Consider the following 18,807-nt stretch of genomic DNA (forward strand, 5'->3'; position numbering starts at 1 on the left):
AAAGGGATCAATGGTTATGGGGGGCAGACAGGGAAGTGGAGTTGAGACCACAACCTGATCAGCCATGACCTTATTGAATGGTGAAGCAAACTCGAAGGGTTAAATGGCCTACTCCTGCTCCTAAGTTCCATGTTCCTGTAATAAGCCTAAACACATCAATTGGGGTATCTTCTGGAGGGAGATGAGCTAATTTTCATAAAGACAAATATTTCCAAAATTGTTATTCCTATTGACGTTTTACCGCACTGGAGTGCTACGCTGCATCAAGAAATAAGACAAGACCAGCTATTCAACAATGAAAACAATTACCTTTACTCCATGTTTACACACTGACCTGGGCAGCCATTGATTGGAGGCAAGGGTTTGCAAACATTTAGATAAAATGTACGCTTTTTTCTATCTTCAGCTGTGTCTATTGCAATCCAAGGATCTCTGTCCCTTGCAAGGTCACTCAGGTCATATTCATTACCTTCTGCATCTGAAAGAAAAGTCACATCATCTGATCATACAGAGTGAATTCACTAAACATTTCTTATGGTTCAAAGAGAAATGTTTTATCTACTGATAAACATCACATTGTATAAGAATCTATATACACTGTAAAGCAACTATATTGCCAAGCAGTGGTTCCCAACTGAGAGTTCAAAGGTGTTTCTACAAGACTAAATCAGACAGTTTTCACAAGACACACAAATGCTTCCTTTTTAAACAACCCATTTACCTCGATTTTGCAATAAGAGTAATGGTATGGCTCAGTGTCCAACACTATTGTGGACTAAATTGGACAGCAACTTCCAGTGAGCTCAGAAGTGTAATTAAATGCAGAGAATGGGGAGCTTCCATCTGATTTGCTCTGCTCCTCCACAAGTTTCACTACACTGACACCTTGCTGAGAGATTTGCAGTTAAAACAAATGAAGACAGTGAAGTTGGAGTACTAACCCAATATATATCCATTAAACACACCAGGAAAAGTTAGGGCTTGGCCATTCAACTGTAAGTGAATTTTTAACAGTGTGCAAGGTCATAATTATTAACAAGCAACCCTTCTGACACTTAAATTCTACTTTTAAAAATGTGGAATTGTATTCCAATGATAAAAATCTGAAGGAGAGTTAAAAGATAAAACAACTTATTTAAAATGTGTGCGTCTTTTACTTCTCTCACTCAACCCCCTCTTTCTGTACATGATTTTACATTGAATTAAATAGTCTGAATGGTTATGGTTTATGACTACATGTCCCAAATTTGCTGTAGGTGAAAGCGATTTCTAATAACTACAGATTGCCACACAAAAGCCCACTTAAAGTCTGTGAGCAGCTGTAACTGTAATTAACTACAAGTGCCATTTATTCATTCACAGCTAACAGCAAAAACTGGGCCAGAATGTGTACATAGTCAGTACACTACACAAATTTTGCCACACAACCTGGTGGCAGAGTTATGGGCCAGTCATTTATATGATACTATTGTACTCCATCAAGCATGGCATTTAGTGTGCACCTTGAAAGGGATAGAAGGCTGAACGCTGAGAAGTTGGAGATGTTAGGCCAGTTTACAGTCATATTTTATAGGTATCAGTTAATTGTAGAGGACTGTTTCAAGATACTGTCTGTTGAGAGATTTCAAAGCAGTCTTACAAACAAAACTTTACAAGTTACATGAGAAGAAAGGCTACTTACAAATAAAATCCTCAGGTGAATTTATTAAAATATGTATTTTCTCTGGTTCACCAATACAAGTTACAGGTCTTAAAAATGGGTCCATCAGCTCATGCCAAGCTGCTTAACCCAAGGGGAAGCACCTAACTCTCCATGTTAGTGGCCATTTGCTAGTTGAGTTTTCAAATGGGACAAGTGTGCAAACGTCACGCACTTCCCAAAGGGTAGCATCGAACTAGCAATTCAGCAGTGTAAAGAAACACATGAAGATAGATTAAATATATAAAACAAAACTGCAGAGTAAACTTTTATTTATTACATTTAATAAATCTCGCCATAATGTTTAAACATGTATTCACCATATATTGTAATCAATTGATTTTTTATTAAATGCTGCAACAAATAATCAGCAGTCCATCAGATCCTTGTATTTGCAAAATGTTTCAATAGCATTAACAAAATGGAATGCAGATTTGTTGTTATCATGCGATGAAGAAAACTTCAGATCAAGTGTCTTAGACTATTTGGACTGTTCAAACAATATTTAGCACTTACTAGCCCCTTTAGCAGGCTACTTTGGTGAATGAATGAATTATACAGGATTAAAATCACTTGCTTACCAAGGACAAGGCAGTTCACAGGAGCTGGAAAGCAAGCCAATGCAGTATAAAATTCAAAGTAGGTGTCATGAAATCGTGCAGTCGTGCCAATTTTCTCTCGCAGAAACTTGAGCTTTCCAGGATATGAATTAGTGTCACAGACAAAACGGATAATAAATGCATCCTGAAATCCTGCAGGGTGTAATAGAAATTTTTTTTTCAGATTATGGGAGCATTTATACCACATGAAATATTAAAATTCTCAACTATACATCTTATACAAAACAAAAATTTCTCTGTTTTTGGATGCATCCAAAAAACATAGGGCAGTGTTAACTAGCATATTTAACTGATATCAGGATGAAAGGCTAAACTTATTCATACAGAAGCAGTGTTATATAGGATTGGAACTTTTAAAAAATAAAACTGAGTTTCTAGTAGCCCAAGGCTATTGGTTGGTGTGTTAACAGACCACACAGACTCGGCAGGGTCTGTGTAAACCAAGCAATTAACTATGAAGGCTAGGCAACTTGGAGGACAGGCTGATTAGTTGGTAGGATAAATAGATTCAACTTAAATGTGGAGAAATGCAAAATAATATATTTTGCAGGACATGGGAAAAAATTTATAACAAATCAGTGTTGCCCAATAGAAATTTCTGATCAGCCACACGTGCCGTCATCAGCACCATTTCAGCCACATGCACTAATTTTTGAAGCAAGGACTAGAAGATTATACTGATAGGGTTAGAGGAAGAAGGGTGTAAGAAGGTTAGAGGAAGCTTGTATGGAGCATAAACTGTCTCATGGACCCATTGGGCCAATGGCCAGTTTCTGTGCATTCTATGTAATGCTCTGCAACTCCATCTGAACATGCCCTACCTGACTGCACTTCCAGTGCACCCTTGTACATGAGAGTTATAAAGCCATCAGTGGAAATCTGCAGTGCCGTTTCCGATCCAACCGGACGTTTTGATTTCTGTCCATCTATCTCACATCCAGCTGCTGGTTTGTTGCCTATTTTCCCACATGCGTTTAGGCCCCGGCAAATGTTGAGCTTTAAAAGAAGTGAGTTAATCTAGGTTATTAGACAAATCAGATACAAAGTGTACTGTTTTGGCAAAACAGCAAGAAAGATTGGTCACATCAAAAAAGAGGATAGTAACAGACATAAAGAGGACAGACTGGTGAAATAGGTAGACACATGATAGATGAAATTTAATCAAAGCTGCGCGAAATGATACATTTTGGTAGGTAGTGGGAAGAGTAAATATAAACTAAAAGATACAATTTTAAAGGCAATGGAGGAACAGAGACACAGTGGGTGTATGTTAAAATTGGGAAGTTACTACGAGGGTATCTTGCTCCTCCAATGGTTGCGTGAGAATAGTATCGCACCAAGAAACTCAGCATCAAAATACATGATATAGCGTGACATTTCTGTATTTAACCAGTATATACACACTAAATTCCAAGAAAAAGTTGGAATATGTCCTTTCCAGCACAAATATGTTTTTAACAATGTCATAAGTCTTAATTACTTCCTAACCAACTCTCTGGCACTGAAAATCAACTTAAATAAATGTGGAGTTTCATTCTTTCAAATTTTAATTATTGTTGAAGATTTCAATTTAAAAAAAATTACTTTTTATCTCTTTTATTCTCTCCCTCTTTATCCAATCTTTCTTTTCCCCTCTATTTTGCTTTTAGTACCTGATTGGACATTAAATTAAATACCCTGACACTTCCTAGTTCAGACTCTGTCCTGTATATTAATGATTCTTCAATCTGATGGGTTAGAGATATACAACTGCTTGCCCTCTTCACACAGATCCCAAATGATTTGTAGTGAATGCTGACCTTTTGCTGATAGTGGCTGAAAGGAACCTCCAGTGCAAAAGTCCCCAGAAAGTCTAGGGGCAAGTGTAATGAACAGCACTCTCAAAATCCAGCCCATTTTGATAGAATTGATTCAAAAAGAGACACATGGAGATAAAAATATAACCTGGCAAATTTTTAGCCAGTTCACTAAGTAAAGAACTGTCATTAAACTTAAATGTTTTGACATTCTTTAGCCCACTCAAAGAACACATTTCAGATTAGCATTTCATATTTTTAAATTATAAATATATTAGCCAATATTCAGTATTCTAACCTTAAATGTTACTTGGTTCCCAGTCACTGAGTAACCTGTGTCTGAAGCCAGGGGCAGAAAGTTAAAGACAAAGCCAGTGTTGGGGTCTTTTGCTGAGCAGTTCTAGAAAGAAAATCATACAGATGTTTCAGTTCAGCAACTCGTTCTACAAAAATACAAAAGATTTTATAAAGGCACACTTGTCACACACAAAAATATTTCAGTACCATTTTATGTAGATTGTCATTAACATAACCATCAATCACCAACACTCTGGAGCATCAATATGTTTTGGTGTCATTAAAATTTTGCATCAAATCTAAACTAAACATCTGAACCTCCTAATTATTGGTTACACCAATGAAGATGTGAATTAGTTAGGGAGGTGTTGGGAAGAGTTATTAATAGTATGTATAAAGAAAGGCAGCAAGCAAATCAGTCTTTAAATTTTCAAAAAGTCAGATATCAGAATTAACATACAAAGCAATTTTCATATAAAGTCTCAAAACACTCGTGAATGAAAAGCAATCATAATACCGCTATATGCCAAACTTTCCATTAAACTAGGACAACTTGACAATTGACAAATTCAGCGTATTTGGATGCAAAAGCAAAATACAATTTTTGTACCTGTTGCAGATTAATTTGGTACCAGGTAATTTTACATTTGAATAATGTGCACATTAGGAAACTATGTATCTGTATTAGATATAGCCAACATACAAATAATTAAAATATGGATTATTCCTCCACCATATCTCTCAGACATATCCTTGCGGCTGGTATAAGAATAGGTAGAGGATTAGGAACAGAATGTTTATTCCTTTAATCAGAGAAAGCTTAATCTGGATACAGAAGGTATACAGTTTTAGGTGTTAAAGAGATGCCTTCTTGTGAATCACAATGACAAATTTTGCATAAATTGAAATGTGTGCTAATTAAGGATTCAGAAACAGTCTTGCAACAACAAATTTTGTACAATGATTACCAAACACGGGCTTTAAAGTCTAAAGGAGGAGAGAGGTGGATAGCTTTAGAGAGGGAACTATAGACCTCAGGGGCCTAGGCAACTGAATGCACAACCACCAATATCAGGATGTGCAAGAGCCAGAATTGGAGGAGCACAGACGTCTGAGGGTTCTGCTCTGAAAAGGAGTCATAAAGGCTCGAAACATTAACTCTGTTTCTCTCGCCACAGATACCTTCAGACCTGCTGAGTTTTTCCAGTACTTTCAGTTTTTATTTGAGATCGGAGGATTGTAGGGCTGAAGAATATTAGAGACAGGAAGGCAAAAGGCCATGGAGGGATTTCAAAATGAGTTTTAAAGTCGTGGCGTTGCAACAATGGGAGCCAATGTAGGTCTGCAAGTACAGGGAAGATATGTGAATGGGCCTTGGTGCAAGTTAGAATGCAGGCAGTACACTGTTAATAAATACATAATTCTGAAAGTGGTTTAACACCGAATTGCAGCCTATAAATAACATTTATGAGGGCAAACTTTTTAAGTTCTGAGAAAATTACATTTTCCTAAAGGATATTTTCATAACAGGATTGATATTCAAATCCGTAACTAAGGACATTGCATTCCTGGTCAGCGCAATAATTTGCTTTACCTCATTCAAATCTTCAGTTGTTGTGACAGGACAGGCTGCTTCAGTTTCCCATAAAAATGTGACCACACAGTCCTTGTGATCAATGAACCTCGGACCAGTGGACTTTAAAAATACATAAAACCAATTAGCATGGTCATCACACAAGAAATACTTTGCTATTAAATCCAATATATTGTTATCCAGGTCAACCCTGGCATTATCACTCAGCACACAAGTAGTGGTTTCCATTTATACCAATGGAATACTGGATTTGATCGAAGGGATAACTTTCTGACTTGGCACCCCTGTCAGGAGCTTGTTTTGCCGACCAGAAATTGGAACATGTTGTACATGATTTTTCAAACATGTAAAGGAATGGTCAGAAAGTGTGCTTTGTGACCACCCACATTTATGATCTGCTTTTCCACTGGTGAAGCATTTCCATCCAAATGAGCATGATGATTAGTCAGTGGAGTATAAATTCATTTTACAAGCATGGTAAACTCTAATGCTTGCATTATAGTTCAATTTTTAAATGAAGCATAAGAGGCAAGCAAAATTTTGTACAAATGGGGACTCAGAAGTTTTGGAAAGTTAGAGATGAAGTGAACTTGCGTTGTCTTCAAAGCTTTCTACATCTTTCCTAACTATGCATTCATTATGGTGATGCATTGTTTAATGAGTTTCAGAAGGATACAATTCATGGGAGTATTTACAGAACTCAGTACACATTGTTGGCATTTCCTACTGATTACAAGATTAACAATTTAGAAAATTAAATCAACAAACATTACTTGTGATGGGATTGGAAGAGGTACAAGACCGCAATTAAAGCTAAAATCCATGTCGACCATCAGGTTACTTCAGGTAGATTTCTGGAATAGACATCAATTTTTTCCACCGCTAAACATATCAGTATTTCATAAGCATTAGATTAATTCAGTTGGTAACACCTCAAAACAAAAGTTTACAGGATCAAGCTTTGCACCAGAACTTGCACACGTCATCTCAGTGTACACTTTAGTACAGTAATGAGAATATATAGCACTGGTAGAAGTGGCATCTTGCATATGGATGTTAAAATGAAACCCCATCTACCCTGTACAGATGGATGCAAACAAAGCCATGGCCCCATCCAAAGAACAGGAGTTCTGGCCTAGATCTCTCCCTCAGACAACACCTCTGGTCATCTAACTTAATGTCTGTGGAATCGCAGTGTTTATAAATTGGCTGTTATATTTATTCGCTTAACAACCTTCAGTAAAGTAACTTATTTGTTATGAAGTTCTTTGAGCATACTCAGAATGAGATAAGGAACTAGGTAAATGCAAGCTTTTGTTCTTTCTACAACAAACCATAAAGTCGTCTCATTAGAATGAGAAGTCACATCTTCGGGAGCAATGACAGGGCCCAAGTATTACAATGTGCAACATAAATCACTTAGTACTAGTGCTGAGCTTTACTTGGTCTATAAAAAGTCTTTTTGATCATGTATTTCCCCTTTGACTGGTAGATGAGGCTACCTCGTGGCTTAACCCAACAGTAGGATGACCTCAGGTTACTGGTAAATAAACTAGACAAAATATTCAGAGAAAGATGCATGTTTAAAAATCAAGGCTGAAGCAGCCTGCAGGTAAGTTTAGGGTCTTTGAAAAATTGGTGCACATATAATTCTTAATCAATGCCAGTAGTAAATAACCAATTAGAAAGGAGAAAAAGAAAGAGGATAAGATAATGAGGGGAAGCAAACTGATGTTAAAAGGAAACCCAGGACAAATCTGCTGTAAAGGAAAGCTCTCCTTTTTAGGGAAACCAGCAATTGGTAAAATATGGAATGTAAAGAGGTTGTAAAAGGGAAATTTCCTTACCAGTTCTTTTGAACAACTCAGGTGGATACGGGTAGTGTAAAAGGTTAGTTGACCATCTGAATTGGTACATGCAGAACCATTTATATATTCCAAAACAATCCGCCCATCTTTTTCTAGCTTGGGGCCATTTTTGGCAATTCCCAGATTGCTGATGGATACTTTTTCATAAAGTGCATCCTAAATATAAATCAAACTTTATGTAAGCAAATGTACATTAGCAACACTAGCTTAAATTTTCCATCATGCTAATATCCACATGCAAGTTTTTGGCAAGTTTGCTGAGCTAGAAGGGAAAATTAAACTTATAGAATTGCACTTTCAGAGAATGTAATAGAAAGTGATGGTTAAAAACAGTTGAATAATGCACAATGAAATGGAAGGATACATATGGATAGTCCCTCTGTTTCAACAGGCATGTTAAACAATGCAAATAGTAATCCTGAATTTCACTCCTGAGAATTTTTTTTTTTACATACTAAATTCCCTGCAACATTAGTCATGAATAATCTGCACCACTGAGTCTGGGAGGTCAAGCACTTTCAGAAAGGGTCAACAATGGAAATCAAGTCATCCAAGACTGCAATGAGGAATTGATGGAGCCCGAGAAGTTCTCATCCCCATTGGTGTCTGCGCTGCTACAAGACACTAATTAGCAGCAAGCAAAATGCCCCATCAGCTAATAACATTAAGTTTGTAAAACATCAATTTTATAGCAGATAAAGTTCAATACATTGGTATGAAGCCACAGCATGTGCAATTACTACCTGGTGATGGTCTATCAACTGGGTGCATCAGTTTGCACCATGGTTCTATGACAATGCAAACTGCGCAGCACAGTTTGACTACTCATCAATTAACAGTTTCTGCACTTGCAGCTGTCAGTAAATCAGAACTGATATTTTGTTGGGAAGCTATTACGGAATATGAAGTTATTCAATCTTTTCTCACTTTGATCAGCAGTGAAGTACTACTTCCTTCCGTTCATATCCATGTTTATAAACATCCATAATGAACCCAGAGAATGCAACATTCATCCAATGGACTGAACAGATATACACAATGGATTCTTGATGTGTTTTCACTTCATTTTTGCACTTTTGCCTATTATGGAAAATCTAAACTTGCTTAACTTGAACTTCATGCTTGTTAAGTTCAGCCAAATAAATTCCCAATTTTGTCCACTTAAATGGTTTACCACTGAATAACCGAAGTTGACAGTTCACATTATAATGCAACTTACTAAGTCTCTTTCATAGTGCATCTGGCACACTGCTGCATATCGATCACATCCAGGAACCAGATTCAGAGGTCGACAGACATTGATATAATACTTCTTGTGGTTACTTGATGTTGTGTCCATGGCGAACCAGTTACTTTCATCACTGTCCTCTGACTTTGATAAGCTGAGTGGAAGAGGTTTCAAAAAGCACAAAGTTATCAACTCATTACAACAACATGCATTTATACTGCACCTTTACCGTTAAAGCATCTTGCAATGTATTCTGAGGTGTACTCATACAAAAAGTGTCTAATTTATGCGAAAGTTGGAATGTTTCTTTCAGAGACCAGCTATTTTACTTTTTAAAAATCAAACCTTTAAAAATTCTGCAGTATTTTAAACACGAAGATTCAGAGATTAGGCAAATACAACTTGTGATTATTCACCTCCTTCCCCCCTCAAGAATCCCAGTGCTGCAAACTTTATACAAAGAATTGCCTCAGACTTCACTCGCAGTCTAATTTTTGTCTTCCAGATGATACTCGACAGTCAAGTTTAGAGACAGCAATGGCAACACTGAGCTGTTTATTGCTGAAGACACGAAAGGATGTGCAGGGCTTTAAACTGCTGCTTACATTAACTTGATGAGCTTCAGGTGACACATTAGAACTTTGATTACAAAGCAGGCCAACTAGGCTCATGGAAAGAAACAAGCTATAGCTTGCATGCTATCAGATCCAATTTAAAAACTGCAAATTAAGAATCTGCAAACTTGTCAAGTCACTACACTACAATTTTAGGGAATAATACATGAAAGGTCCATATGAACATCATATTGAAAGGAAGATTCTCCTGTGAGAATCACAGTAGAATGCTGAACACATTAAAAAAAATCTGAAATGATCTTTTTGTACAGGAGTGGTCTAAGCAAAGATTGTCAGGCTATAGGCAAGAGGGGAATTTTGAGGATCAATACCTAGGATAGCTTCTTTATTTGGACAAAGACCTAGTTAGTTATCTGAAATAAACTACAGCAGTATGGGATGGAATACAAGCCCTTCCAGCATGGATTCATCATCTTTCTAGATTTTTGATATCATTTTTTAAGCTCATTACCCCACTTCTTCAAGTAGAGTTCAATACACCGAATTGCTGAGATCTTTCCTTTCATGCCATTGTTGCCAACTTTAGACATTTAACAATGAATGCACAGAACAAATTTAATTTTGCTGAAAAAATGTTTTTTGCTTCGAAGTGACACTTAACTTGAAGTGTAAATTGCAACTGCGTGAATGGGCTCCTAAGCCAGTGGAAAGAGGTGGTCTCTTTCAGGGCATCTCACCTCACTTCCTTCTGCTGTCAAGCCAGATCCTCTGACTTCAGGCTACATTTGTAGCAATTCTGAGCGAGGTGCTAGGCAAAAGCCCACTGCACAGACAGTTTTGTGTGAATGCATCTAAAGTGATCAAGCACGAGACACTAAGCACTTTTACAGGCAACTGTATAATTAAAAAGGTGATCACTTGCAAATTCATCAAATTTTCAACCCAAGGAGTAACTGCTGAGAAACAAATTATTCTAGTCAGATGGGCAAGGTATTGTTTTCCCTAAAAGAGAGTCAAACTATTCTTTAGATATTTAATTAGATTTTTCTTCAAACCTGACGCTTCTCAAATGCCTAGATTTAGCAAAATTGTACAGATATTTATTAGATGAAAAGCATCCACCATCAGGCCAAAGAAAGTTCTATTCCATTCAGGAAAGTATTTGCATGTAGGCACAATAATTGTAATTCTTTAAAAAAAATCACATGGAACAGAAATTGGGTGTGCCCAGAAATCTATCAAGGCATTGCCAAAATTGAACCAGTTCCCATGTGCAAAATTGCAGAACCACATTATTGCTGCTAGGGGGCCTCATTGAGCATTCAGAGCCTGTTCCAGTAATTTCAGTGCTATTACTATTACAATAGTCGACTTTAGATATTTTGCACAAATTCATGCACTAGAGTTACTTACATGATGGCATTCTGTAACCCAGATTGTCATCGTTTCCATTGTCTTAGAAAATTCAGAACTATTAAATTGAATACCTTCAGCTCCAAGAAGGGACGGAAGCAGCCCCCAAATTGGAAAGATTATTTCTGTAATCATTCGAAATGAAAGACTTATACAATTAAAATTAAGTTATACAGGTAGATGTTATTTGACATCCCGCCACTCTGCAAAAAAGCTTGTTCCTAAAAATAACTATCAATATCTATTTTTGAAGGTGGAATATTGAGCCAAAACAATGAACTTAAATATACATATATAAAAAAATCAGAATGCTGTATTCTCACCTTGACAAATCATACTGCTGCTTTGAAGCTTCATTTGTCACCATACACTCTAACGGCACTTCAGGGCAAGCATATTGAGTATACCACTTGAAGTTATAAGTGTGCTCATCTTCCTCCTAATTTTAAAATACAGCTAATTGTAGTGTTAAGTTCATATTTGTATTATTCATCACTTAAGAAACTTGGGAATTCAGAATGAAGCTATTTTTGAGTTTTGAGACCTGCTATTTTCTTAGCATATCCTACCCAATACAATATCCCATATCCCACCTAAATGCCCTCTGAAATGGTCTAGCAAGCCACTCAGCTGCACCAATCCGCTAAAATGTCTAAAAAGGAATGGAACTGGATGGACCACCCGGCATCGACCTAGGCACCCAAAATGACAACCGTAAACTCAGCCCCATTGACCCTGCAAAGCCTGCCTTATTGACATCTGGGGGCTTGTGCCAAAATTGGAAGAGATGCCTCATGGGCTGGTCAAGCAACAGCCTGACAGTCATACTCACGGAAACATACCTTACAGGCAATGTCCCACACACTGCCATACTGGATATGTCCTATTCCACTGGCGAGGCAGACCCAGCAGAGGTGATAGCACAGCGGTATACAGTTGAAAGGGAGCTGCCCTGGGAGTCCTCAACATTGATTCAGGACCCCATGAAGTCTCATAGCATCAGGTCAAACATGGGCAAGGAAACTTCTTGCTGATTACTATGTACCAGCCCCCCCTCAGCTGATGAGTCAGTACTCCAACGTTGAACGCCACTGAGGGTGCCAAGAGTGCAGAATGCACTCTGGGTGGGGTCTTCAATGTCCATCACCAAGAGTGGCTCAGTAGCACCACTTCAAACCGAGCTGGCTGAGTCCTAAAGGACATAGCTGCTAGACTGGGTCTGCAGCAGGTGGCAAGGGAACCAAGGCCTCATCCTCAACAAGCTGCCTGCTGCAGGTGCATCTGCCCATGACAGAATCGGCAGGAGTAACCCTACTCAGTTCTTGAGACAACGAAGGCCTGTCTTCACGTTGAAATCACCCTCCATCGTTGTCAAGATGATATAATAGTTCTCAATGTTATTGGAATTTATTGTAAAATAATGGAGCACGTGTGGGAGTGAAAGCATGCATGGGGGTGAGAAAGAGAAAAAGAAAGAGGGAGACTGACTTAATTGGATTAAAGGCAGTTGGTCTGAAGGCTTTGGTAGATGTGGCAGATGATGAGCTAGGTTTGAAATGTTAAGTAGGTAAACATTGTTGCCAAAAGAACATTTTCATTTTTAAATAAACCAGACTAGATGGTTTTCAAGGAGGGATGAAATGTGTCACCTAGCCAGATGAAGTTTAAAAACAGTGGGTTTATTTTTCCCAAAGATTACTGGTAGAACATCGTACTATGAGAGAATTTTATTATCAGAAAGGTAAAGTCCAAAGACATAATGAAACAATGGGTATTTGCATTCAAAGGGGAAAATCGGTATAAAGGAGCAAAGGCTGTGTGTAAGGGCAGGCATTTTAAGATCTAACAAGTCTGTAAAGCCTTCAGCATCTATGCCTCAAGCTGCTGCCTACAACAAAAAAAGTTAAGGAGACTCACTCCGAATTGGATTGTCAGGCTATCAGGTTTCTTTGCTTGGGTCTTTTTTAAAATCTGTGTCTTACTGTTGCCTTAACAAAAGTGTGACTGGGAGTCAGATTAAGTAGGATTTAGGAATTATTATAGCAGTAATTTGTAGACATATGTATGTGCTTAAAATCATTTTCCTTGTTAATAAATGTTTAATCTAGTTTTGTAAAAACCTACAAGACTTGGTGGTCTTATTACTACTGAGTTCAAGGCATGCATCTCAAAATTTATACAAATTGTAAAACAAGTTGTGGCAGTTGTTTCAAGATTCCCTTTGTGATTTGAACAACTTAACATTTACCATTGTGCCATAACAATTGTGTTGTGTGGCACTACCATCATGCTAAATGGGGTAGATTTCTAACAGGTCTAGCAACTCAAGACTGGGCAAACATGAGATGCTGTGGGCCATCAGCAGCAGAGTTGTACTCAACCACTATCTGTGACCTCATGGCCTTGCATAGACCCTGCTCTACCATTACCGCCAAGTCAGGGGATCAACCCTGTTTCAAAGAAGACTGCAGGTGGGGACATGCCAGGAGCAGCACCAGGTATACCTAAAAATGTTGGTGATCAACCTGGTGAAGCTACAACACAGGACTACATGCGTGCCAAACAGCATAAGCAGGTGGCAGAGCTAAGCAATTCCACAACCAATGGATCAGACCCAAGCTCTGCAGTCCTGCCACACCCAGCTGTGAATGGTGGTTGACAATTAAACAACTCACTGGAGGCAGAGGCTCCACAAATGTTCCCATCTTCAATGATGGTGGAGCCCAGCACAGCAGTGCAAAAGATAAAGCTAAAGCATTCACAAAAGTCTTCAGCCAAAAATGCCGAGTTGATAACCTATCTCAGCCTGCTCTGGAGGTCCCCAGATGCCAGTTTTCAGCCAATTCGATTCATTGCAGGTGATATCAAGAAACGGCTGAAGGTACTGGATACTGGAAAGGCTATGAGCCCTGACAATATTCCAGCAATAGTGCTGAAGACTTGTGCTTCAGAACTTGCCATGCCCCTGGCTAAGCTGTTCCAGTACAGCTACAACGCTGGCATATACCCAGCAATGTGGAAAAATTGTCCAGGTATGTCCTGTACACAAAAAGCAGGACAAATTCAAACTTGCCGATTACCGCCCCATCAGTCTACTCTCGACCATCAGTAAAGTGATGCAAGGGGTCATCAACAGTGCTATCAAGCTGCACTTGCTTTGCAATAACCTGCTCACTGAAGCTCAGTTTGGGTTTTGCCAGGGCCACTCAGCTCCTGACCTCATTATAACCTTGGTTCATACATGGCCAGAAGAGCTGAACTCCAGAGGTAAGGTGAGTGTGACTCCCCTTGACATCAAGACCGTATTTGACTGAGTGTGGCATCAAGGCGCCCTAGCAAAACTGGAGTCAATGGGAATCTCTACACAGGTTGGAGTCATACCTAGCACAAAGGAAGATGGTTTTGGAGGTCAATCATCTCAGTTCCAGGACATCACTGCAAGAGTTCCTCAGGGTAATGTCCTAGGCCTAACCATCTTCAGCCGCTTCATCAATGATCTTCCTTCCATCATAAGGTCAAAAGTAGAGATGTTCACTAATGATTGCATCATGTTCTGCGTCATTCGCCACTCCTCAGATACTGAAGCAGTCCATGGCCAAATGCAGCAAGACCTGGACAATAACCAGGCTTGGGCTGACAAGAGGCAAGTAACATTCACGTCACACAAGTGCAAGGCAACAACCGCCTCCAACAAGAGAGAATCTAACCATCACCCCTTGACATTCAATGACGACATCATCACTGCATCCCCCACTACCAACATCCTGGGGATTACCATTGACCAAAAACTGAACTAGCCATAGAAAGAGTGTGATTACAAGAGCAAGTCAGAGGCTAGGAATCCTGCAGCGAGTAACTCACCTCCTGACTCCCCAAAGCCAGTCAACCATCTACAAGGCACAAGTCAGGAGTGTGATGGAATACTCTCCACTTGCTTGAATCAGTGCAGCTCCAACAACACAAGAAGCTTGACACCATCCAGGACAAAGCATCCCACTTGATTGACAGCACATCCACAAACATTCATCCACAAACATTCATTCTCTCAGCCACCGACGCACAGTAGCGGCAGTGTGTACCATCCACAAGATGCACTGCAGGAACTCACCAAGCCTCCTTAGACAGCACCTTCCAAATCCACGACCACTACCATCTAGAAGAACAAGGGCAGCAGACACATGGGAGCACCATCACCTGAAAGTTTCCCTCCAAACCACTCACCTTCCTGACTTGGAACTATACCACCATTCCTTCACTCTTGCTGAGTCAAAATCCTGGAGCTCCCTCCCTAACAGCACTGTGGGTGTACTTACACCACATAGATTGCAGCTCACCACCGCCTTCCCAAGGCCCACATCCAATGAGAAAACACAAAATGACCATTTTCATAATAAATAAATATGTAATGCCCTTTCTCTGAAAGCAACCATTCTTTCATCCCCATATTCTGATTGCAGTGACTTATGACTTGGTATTCCTCTTGGTTAAATTGGTCTTGCCTCTTCAATCATAATTCATCCATTCATAGATTCGCCTAGTTGACAAATTCATTTCACCAGTTCAAAAATGCCCCAAGATCCTATAAGCTATTACAGGGCCAACCTTGTACTTATTTAATAAGTTCTTGAGCTGGAAGGCATCATCACAGAACAGTAATAAATGACCTCTGTAGTGAAAGGATATTGTACTGATATAATATCACAACCTGCTCCAGAGCACTCTAATAACTGACCTCAAATTCTGGATGCCCTTCACCTGCATCCCGATCACACAGAAACGTTATGAGTGCAGATCGTTGAGTGTGCTGCCCATTGTTGTATGGTGTCCCATTTGTATAGACCAAATGAATGATCCCATCATAGTACGTCAATCTGGAGTTTGACACTCCCAGGCTCCAAAAATGACTATGACTAGGGATCAAGCAGAGGATTAGAACACAAAAAACGTGAGATGATCAACTTTAGCTTTATGTCAGATACACAAGGCAGCTACAAACTGAATGACAGACTGATTTCAACTATTGTTTTTGGCCCTTGCAATTGTATAAATACAGGGATGGGAGAGAAAACAAAATTATAGTTTAAGTCTTTCAGGAACAGTGGAGATACAATAAGTTTATTGCACTTTAACATAACATCCCAAGCTGCTGCTTCAGAGTTATTATAAAACAAAGTATGACACCAAGCCAACTAGAAACTACTAGGGCAGATAGCCAATGGTTTGGCCAAAGAGGTAGGTTTTAAGAAGCGCCTTAAAGGAGAAAAGCAATTTAGAGAGGCAGAGGGGTTTAGGGAGGGAATTTCAGAGCTTGAGGCCTAGGCAGCTTAAGGCACAGCCAACAATGGTGGAGCAATTAAAATCAGGGATGCTCAAGAGGTCAGAATTAGAGGTGTACAGATATCTCTATGCATTGTACAGACTGTAGAAGATTACAAAGATAGGGAGGAGTCAGGCTTTGAAAACAAGAATTTGCTTAACAGGGAGTCAGTGTATGTCAGAGAGTACAGGGGGTGATGGATGAATGGTATTTGGTGAGAGTTAGGATACAGGCAGGATTTTGGATGACTTCAAGTTGAGGGGGTAGAATGTGGGAAGCTGTCCAGGAATGCATTAGAATAGTCAAGTCTGGAGGTAACAGAGGAATGGATGAGGGTTTCAGCAGAAGAGCTGAGGCAGGGGGCACTGTTAAAGGGTGAAAAATAGGTGGTGATCTCAACGACAGTGCAGATGTGTGGTTAAAAGCTCATCTGGGAGGTCAAACGTGACGCCAAGGTTGTGATCGGTCTGGTTCAAACTCTGTTGCCAGGGAGAGGGGTGGAATCCATGGCCAGAGGCTGGAGTTTGTGGCAGGGTCAAAGACAATGGCTTCAGCCTTCCCAATATTTAATTGGAGTCAATTACTGCTCATTCAATCTGACAATCGAGAGTGGAGCTGTCGAGTGTTGGTGGTGGTGAATCAGAGCTGGTGTCATCAATGTACACACAGAAACTGACGTGTTTTCAGATAATATTGCCGAGGAGTAGCATATAGATGAGAAATAGGAAGGATCCAAACATGGATTCTTAGGGAACACCAGTGGAACACCACAGGAATGGGAAGGGAAGTTATTGATAGCAATTCTCTGGCTACAAATGAATAGTTAAGAATGGAACCGGATGAGTACAGTCCCACCCAGTTAGACGATGGGGAGAAATTGGAGACGACTGGCGAGTTCAATTGTTCCAATGGATGGAGTTGAGATTGGTGAGAAGTGTGCCTTTCTCACAGTAATATAGGATGCAATTTGTAACTTTAATAAGAGCCATTTCAGTACATGGCATGGAAACCCGATTGGGGGGATTCAGATATGGAATTTGCAGGAAAGATGGGCTCAAGTTTGGGAAGGGACAACATGTTAAAGAACTTTAGAGGAAAGGGAGATTGAAGATGGGACGGTAGTTTGCAAGGACACAAGGGTCATGCTTTTTTTTTTAAGAGAACAATGACTGCAGATTTGAAGAAGAGGACGGAACTGGAGGAGAGGTAACCGTCAATGCCAACTAACATGGGAGTCATGAAGGGAAATTGGGTGGTCAGCAGTTTAGCAGAAATAGGGTAGGGAAAACAGGAGGTGCATCTGATGGACAAGACAAGTGCAAAAAGGGAGAGATTGAAAATAAACTAGGGAAGGAAACAAGTTCAGGGCTAGGGCAGAAAGTTCTCTTAGGGGAGATTTGGCCCAGTGAGCTAGCAGGAGGGAAGGGAAGAGGTAGTTCAATCTTGGTAACGCAGCAATCCAATAGCTTCTTGCATTTGTCATTGAAGATGAGGTTGGAGTAGACAGGGGGGAGGGGTTTAAGATGACAGTTTCAAGTACAGAAAAGTAGCCAGCAGGATCATCCTAGGATGATCCTGCTGGCCCAGCCAGTTCTGGCAGTGAATGGCAACACCAGTTTAGCAATATATACAATTACTTCAGAATAATATTAGATATAACCCTAAATTCTATAACCTTTTTAAAAACTCAGTGCAAGATAGATGTGCATTTTGAGACACTTATTCAACAACCTAAAAATTGTCATGAAGTACCACCTCTTTATATTTAGGGAAGTGGCTTACAAAACTAAACTCCTATGCTTACAATATTCTATTCATTCATTCTGCATTTAGTGAACCAACATTCATGAGCTAAGCTATACAGACACTTTGGTTACTTACGCTGGATCTTCCTGACAAATACCAGAATTTCCCCCACAGGCAGCCGATACATTGCCACAGACATTTATATAGAAATTGTACTTCTCAGATTTAAGTTGGTAAGTGCCATTTTGTTTGGTCAGAGGCGAAAGGTCAAACAAGAAGCCTAAGAATTAAACAAAAATAAATACAAGGTAATAAATGGTTTTAAGTGCACTATCTTCTCTCCAAAGTGATTGAATATTAAAACAATCCAAAAAGGAATCACAACTAAGCTGGTGAGCAATGTGCAAATCACTAGGGAATCTGTTAATTGTATGCAAATTGTATTTTTTAAGGTTAAGGATATATGGCATTGATTGATTAAGCACATATAAAGAGAAACCTTTGGGACACTGGGTATTGGTTAGGAAGCAGGCTGATATTTGTAATGTTATATTCTGTAAACAAATCTAGTATTAAGTAAAAGATTGGTGCCTGGTTTCCTACTTCAACTGGTTTCAGAATGAACAATGTAGCAGAAAATAGTTTCCAATCTTC

The 18,807-nt window shown here is 39.3% G+C and overlaps 1 protein-coding gene across 1 annotated transcript in view; it reads right to left on the reverse strand.

Annotated features, from left to right (window-relative positions):
- igf2r (insulin-like growth factor 2 receptor) overlaps positions 1 to 18,807 on the reverse strand; it is a 223,537-nt gene that overhangs the window by 87,202 nt on the left and 117,528 nt on the right. Inside the window, exons 15-24 of the mRNA XM_078556726.1 lie at positions 18,289 to 18,433; positions 15,823 to 16,000; positions 11,414 to 11,529; positions 9,094 to 9,256; positions 7,854 to 8,030; positions 6,007 to 6,108; positions 4,414 to 4,515; positions 3,141 to 3,315; positions 2,281 to 2,451; positions 335 to 478 (exon numbers count right to left, since the gene is read on the reverse strand). Coding sequence (XP_078412852.1) covers positions 335 to 478; positions 2,281 to 2,451; positions 3,141 to 3,315; positions 4,414 to 4,515; positions 6,007 to 6,108; positions 7,854 to 8,030; positions 9,094 to 9,256; positions 11,414 to 11,529; positions 15,823 to 16,000; positions 18,289 to 18,433 — 1,473 coding nt within the window. The remainder of the gene's footprint in view (positions 1 to 334; positions 479 to 2,280; positions 2,452 to 3,140; positions 3,316 to 4,413; positions 4,516 to 6,006; positions 6,109 to 7,853; positions 8,031 to 9,093; positions 9,257 to 11,413; positions 11,530 to 15,822; positions 16,001 to 18,288; positions 18,434 to 18,807) is intronic.

This window comes from Cetorhinus maximus, chromosome 14 (assembly GCF_964194155.1).
Source record: "Cetorhinus maximus chromosome 14, sCetMax3.hap1.1, whole genome shotgun sequence".
NCBI classification, from domain to species: domain Eukaryota; kingdom Metazoa; phylum Chordata; class Chondrichthyes; order Lamniformes; family Cetorhinidae; genus Cetorhinus; species Cetorhinus maximus.